Source organism: Pollicipes pollicipes, unplaced genomic scaffold, assembly GCF_011947565.3.
Source record: "Pollicipes pollicipes isolate AB1234 unplaced genomic scaffold, Ppol_2.1 Scaffold_3087;HRSCAF=3621_pilon_pilon_pilon, whole genome shotgun sequence".
Taxonomy (NCBI): Eukaryota; Metazoa; Arthropoda; class Thecostraca; order Pollicipedomorpha; family Pollicipedidae; genus Pollicipes; species Pollicipes pollicipes.
In genome coordinates, this window is record NW_023596225.1 from 36,553,647 (window position 1) to 36,559,402 (window position 5,756).

The window sequence follows — 5,756 nt, forward strand, 5'->3', positions numbered from 1 at the left end:
AAAAACATTTGGTTTACGTCATCAGTCCCCTCATCAGGTTTTCTATTATAAATTATTAAATTATCTGCATCACCCAATAGTGATGATCAGGAATTAAAAGGCCCCTTGGACTGTGGTTTCCGGTCTTTTCGCGATCCCACTCAGTAAACCGAACAACCTCATTTTAACAATGCTGTCGGTGTGGGCTACCGCACATGATGCCAGCCCAGGGTAAATCGAGCCTAGTGTTAAGCTGTTCAACTAAAAATGACGACAGCATTGCCAGTGAAAGAGCGCTCGAGGACCAAGCCATCTAGGAAAATATGAAGAGGGAAAGCGGCCAGGGGCCATGGAGCACGACAACTCACCTTAGTATCATCCGCGAACATCTTGACTGCGCCTCGCACATCTGGTTTATCGCTAACGAAAATAATGAACAGGATTGGTCCCAGCACCGGTCCCTGAGCGACGTACCACTGGCGACGTCAGTCCGGTCAGACTTCGAGCAATGGACCCCCACTATCTGCCGCTGGATGGAAGCAGATCCTAACTTTACTACTTTGTCTGTCGCTAAAGAGCTGCGGATGTCGTCGATTTATTGCCCAGATTCAGACGTCATGCTTTGAAAGGTCTCCTAGCGCTTTCAAGCTGGCATAGCATATGACCAAGCTGACATGACAAAGAAAGATAGGCTCTTTTCATATTAGCATCATAAAACAGGGATACACTTTGGCGCCAAAATGAAATGCACAGAAACCAGGATGAACAGGAGTGAGGCCCATCCTTTACCGTCAGGTCTTCAAAAATAGACTAAACGTCACTTTGAAAGCGATGCGAAAGTTGCATTCCATGTTACCCGCAGCGAGCACCCCTGTTGCAACGCTACATCATTGAATGTTATCCATAAACGGTCTGCGGGCAAAACAAGGTCATGTGTCGCCCCTCACACGGCCGAGGCTGTCTCTGTGGTGACTGTCCGATGTCGAGGCGCCGGTCGGAGCTTTATCAGTCATGTGTCGCACCTCAAACGGCCGAGGCTGTCTCTGGGGTGACTGTCTGATGTCGAGGTGCCGGTCGGAGATTTATCAGTCACGTGCCGCCCCTCACACGGCCGAGGCTGTCTCTGGGGTGACTGTCTGATGTCGAGGCGCCGGTCGGAGCTTTATCAGTCATGTGCCGCCCCTCACACGGCCGAGGCTGCCTCTGGGGTGACTGTCCCATGTCGAGGTGCCGGTCGGAGATTTATCAGCCATGTGTCGCCGGTCACCGACTGTCCCCATGCTGTCATTACATCCTGTTGAGCGTCGGTGTTTTGCAGCGGTGGCGGAGGCCAGGCAATAAGGGCAGCGGCTGGGCTTCTCATGGCGAATTCCATGTGTTATTGCGAGTTTTTTTTTGCAATTACGGAAGTATTTGTTCAGCTTCTATTCATGACTTCTTTGTGCACCTACTTTCCGGTACGGTGATTTTCAGTTACTTATGGCTAGACCAACTCTTATCAGGTCCAAATAACGTGGATCCAATTAATCCGCGACCCAAAAAAGACATCTGCTCCCAGGAATTTAAACTGTCCGTGAAATAGCTTCGTCCGGTATTGCGGCGAGCAATGTCTGCTTCATCCGAGGCTTACTGACGAGCATGCATTTTAAAGGACCAGAAGCTTCTGATGCTTTTAAAGCCAGATGCCAGAAGCTTCTTATGACGCATTTTAGTCGATACGTTGTTTGTTACCCTTTAGCACGCGTAGTTGAATGCATCGACCTTGTTTTATTGGTTCACTGTCTCGTGTGGCTGCATGAGAAAATGATTGGATTTTCTCCTTTATTTATGATGATATCATGAATGCAATTGATCCCTCATGTCGTTGCTTGGAAGAGCTCCTTGTATGTACTTTCTCGTTAGACTACTCAACACCCATTATCGTTGAGTTAGGTGCTTTAACCGCAGCAGTTTATTGTGAAGGACTAGGCGAAAGTACGTTTAAAACAATAGTTTCTCGGTTAAAAGCGGTAAAAGTAAAACAGGTACTCGATTTCAGGCATAGCTCAAAAGGGCATTCATGTACCGAGTAGACATCCCTTGCTATAGACTGCTGATCTGTCATTTTTCAGTCGCCGTTAAGAATACCCAGCAACTACAACAGCAATCAAAAATAGATCGACACTACCATCTCCAAATGGCTCCAAGAGTCACGTCACCGGGGAGGGTGGCACGTCGTCCGTGCAACGGAACTGCATCGCACCTCTTCATTGACGTCCCATCGTACTGCAAACCATTTGGCGACTGGGCTCCCTGCTGCGTCGGGAAAGCTGGCCTTCACCGTGATCTAAGGCCTCCAATACCCCGCTTAGCTGCAGACAAAGTTGGTAGATGTGATCCACTGTTCATTGTGAAAACTCTAGTGCACAATACCATTTTATAGCGTGGCTTTTAACCGCGGAACTCGGATTGTATTGATCACCACTTTGCGAACACTTCTCGTCCATCGCACTGTCGACTTATCCTCAATCCCATGTTTCGGCTGGCATTAATCTTGATGTAAGAGTAAGATCTTGGGGCTTGAAGCCATATGTCGTAGCCACTGGCCAGTGGCGGGCCATGGGTAACGACTCCTTAAGAATCTTACGTCATCTGCTTTCAAGGCTCAAGTATGCTTGAAAATGGCCTGAACCTTACTGCCCGTAAAACGCTTCAACAGAATAGTTGATAAAATATTCTGAAAGATGAGCATCTTAGCATCCAAAAAAGATATACTGGCTTTGATAAGGTGCTACGAAGTCTTAGCCGCAGTTTGGTACGACTTTGTGGTGGAGTGGGGTGGGGATGAGATAGGCGTGGAGTGGAGTGAGGATGAGATAGGTGTGGAGTGGGGTGAGGATGAGATAAGCGTGGAGTGGAGTGAGGATGGGATAAGCGTGGAATGGGGTGAGGATGAGATAGGCGTAGAGTGGGGTGAGGATGAGATAAGCGTGGAGTGGGGTGAGGATGAGATAGGCGCGGAGTGGAGTGAGGACGAGATAAGCGTGGAGTGAGCTGAGGATGAGATAAGGAGTGTGCAAGAGAGTCACAACATTTTTCATGTGGCCAAAATCGTCCAGCGTTGATTTCCTGCGCCTTTGGGGTCCTATTTATTAGCAAATGGTGGTGGAACCCAGGTTGCAGGACCAGCCGGGTTGAAATGGAAGCCAGGTTGCAGGACCAGCCGGGTTTCTGTAGATTCTTTCCTACCATTGTATTGCTAACAAACGCGACCCAAAACATTATGATCGTTATTTGGAGTCGGGTATCATCGAATCTCATTTTCGGAATAGAATAGCAGCACGTCAGTTTTTTTCCAAAGTGCAGTGAGAATTACTGGTTAAATTCATACAATGTAATTGGACCTTGGTCAAAGCGTAGTGCTTTTTTAAGTCGACAAAACAATGAGTGCCTTTTCCTGTACTGTACAGCCTTTTCAGATCACAAGAAATGGGCTATTGGGTTTCAGACCGTTTAATAAGCATGTTTAGGGAAGCTGATATGCCCAAACTAAAATAGCTTCGATACGTGCTTCAGCCAGGTGGTGTTAAGGTTCAAATCTTGGGCTTAAAATCAATTTCTTTAAGTTTGGGGCTTACCAAATGCCAAAAAGTGCTAGGTCAACCATTTCAGTGCGTGGGATGCGCTGCGCACTCCATGTACCTCTCTTTGCTGCGCAGGGTTTCTTGCTGGGCTCATCCCTAGCACGGACTTGTGCCCAGCTGGCATGCAGCACCTCTACCAGATGGGACCAGGCAAGGCCCGAGCTGGAGCCCGCCTCCTGCCCAGGCCACGCCAATATCCCAGACAGGGCCCCAACTGGAGCCCATCGCCTGCCCAGGCCACGCCAACGTCCCAGGCAGAGCCCCAACTGGAGCCCAGCGCCTGCCCAGGCCACGCCAGTGTCCCAGGCAGAGCCCCAACTGGAGTCCAGCGCCTGCCCAGGCCACGCCAACGTCCCAGGCAGAGCCCCAACTGGAGCCCAGCGCCTGCCCAGGCCACGCCAATGTCCCAGACAGGGCGCCAGGTGGAGCCCAGAGCCTGCCCCGGCCACGCCGATATCCCAGGCAACGCCCCAACTGGAGCCCAGCGCCTGCCCAGGCCACGCCAATGTCCCAGGCAGGGCCCCAACTGGAGCCCAGAACCTGCCCAGGCCACGCCGATATCCCAGGCAGCGCCCCAACTGGAGCCCAGCGCCTGCCCAGGCCACACTGATACCTTGGTATTTTGCCAACGTGTGCCCAGATGATGCCCAGCTACGCCACGGGTAGACAGTTCATCTGTGGGCAGGCCACGGCTTATCACAAATATGTTGCAGGGGCCATCTGGGGCCTTGCTGAGCACTCCGTTGCCACCCACCCAGTCTGCCCGTCTGGAGCCCGGCCGGGGACATGATAAAATGCCAGCTAGGCCTAGATGGGTGACCTCATTGAGCATCTAGCACGGGCATATGTGTAAAATCGCATGGTTCCTGAAGAGCCAGGTCAACCAGTAACGTTGTTACTGACGGGCGTTTCACTCACATGTTCGAACTGAAGTGGCTGAGTTTCGCCTTCCCTTCGAAATCACAGCAGCTTGGAACAGCGTCTCTCAGAAGTACAGCCGACCCGCGTTGCGTGTGTCTTGCAGTGAGCGAGGAAAAGACATTCTTAACATGAGGGCGTCTGCATGAGCGTATTCAGGGAAGGTTGAGGACCACGTTTTGAAATGATGCGTGAGGAATAGTAATGCTTTGTTGACTTTGCTCTCAGCGCTTAACCACGCTTGCCACGAATGCAATGCGCCAGCTGGATGTCCTTGGGCATGATGGTCACCCACTTGGCGTGGATGGCGCACAGATTCGTGTCCTCGAACAGACCGACCAGGTACGCCTCGCTGGCCTCCTGCAGAGCCATGACAGCGCTGCTCTGGAAGCGCAGGTCCGTCTTGAAGTCCTGCGCAATCTCGCGTACCAGGCGCTGGAACGGCAGCCTACGAATGAGCAGCTCCGTGCTCTTCTGGTAGCGACGGATCTCGCGAAGAGCCAACGTGCCCGGACGGTAGCGATGAGGCTTCTTGACGCCGCCTGTGGCATTTGACAAACATTGATCGAAAATCATACGTTTTATCCATGATGGGCCACATACACACACGCCCACACACACGCACACACAAAAACGGTGGACGGTATTGTGGACGGTCTGTTTTTGTGAAGATATTCAAAAACACATCACTAATTACCCAAGCACATATGGTGAATTATGCGCACATTTCACCTTTCAGTATGCTGGAGATACGCAAATGCACCATCTCAGCTTCACAAATCAGGTAAGGCTGAGGTGGTGCATAGTTTATGAGAAACTGATGCAAACTGCCAGGCGTTCATTGGTGATTGTTGTGTCTACACAAATGAGGTTTGAAACAAACAATAAAGGTCGGTAATAAACACTATGCATATATATATATATATATATATATATATATATATATATATATATATATAATGAACAATAAGAACAGAAGTGGACGAAATCCGAGAACACTTTTGTACCAGATCCCTTATAGCGCCTTCCAAGACTCTAACCCCCCCCCCCCCCCACGGACCACGGCCCTCAATTATTTTGAGAAATCGACACCCATGAACGCTGTGACCTGTTTCAACAGCATGCCTTCTCACATGTCTCAGCCCGCGTGCCAACCACACATTTAAGACACTGAAAATATCCGCTACGGCCGCTGCAGCTGCTGTTGCCGCTGCTGCTGTTGCTCTCGCCAGACGC

General features: G+C 50.5%; 1 protein-coding gene across 1 annotated transcript; it reads right to left on the reverse strand.

Annotated features, from left to right (window-relative positions):
• Positions 1-4,751: 4,751 nt before the first annotated feature.
• Positions 4,752-5,096, reverse strand: LOC119090084 (histone H3.3-like). Its single transcript, XM_037212878.1, has one exon. The coding sequence runs from the start codon at positions 5,094-5,096 to the stop codon at positions 4,752-4,754; it is 345 nt and encodes a 114-aa protein (XP_037068773.1).
• Between the last annotated feature and the right edge of the window lie 660 nt (positions 5,097-5,756).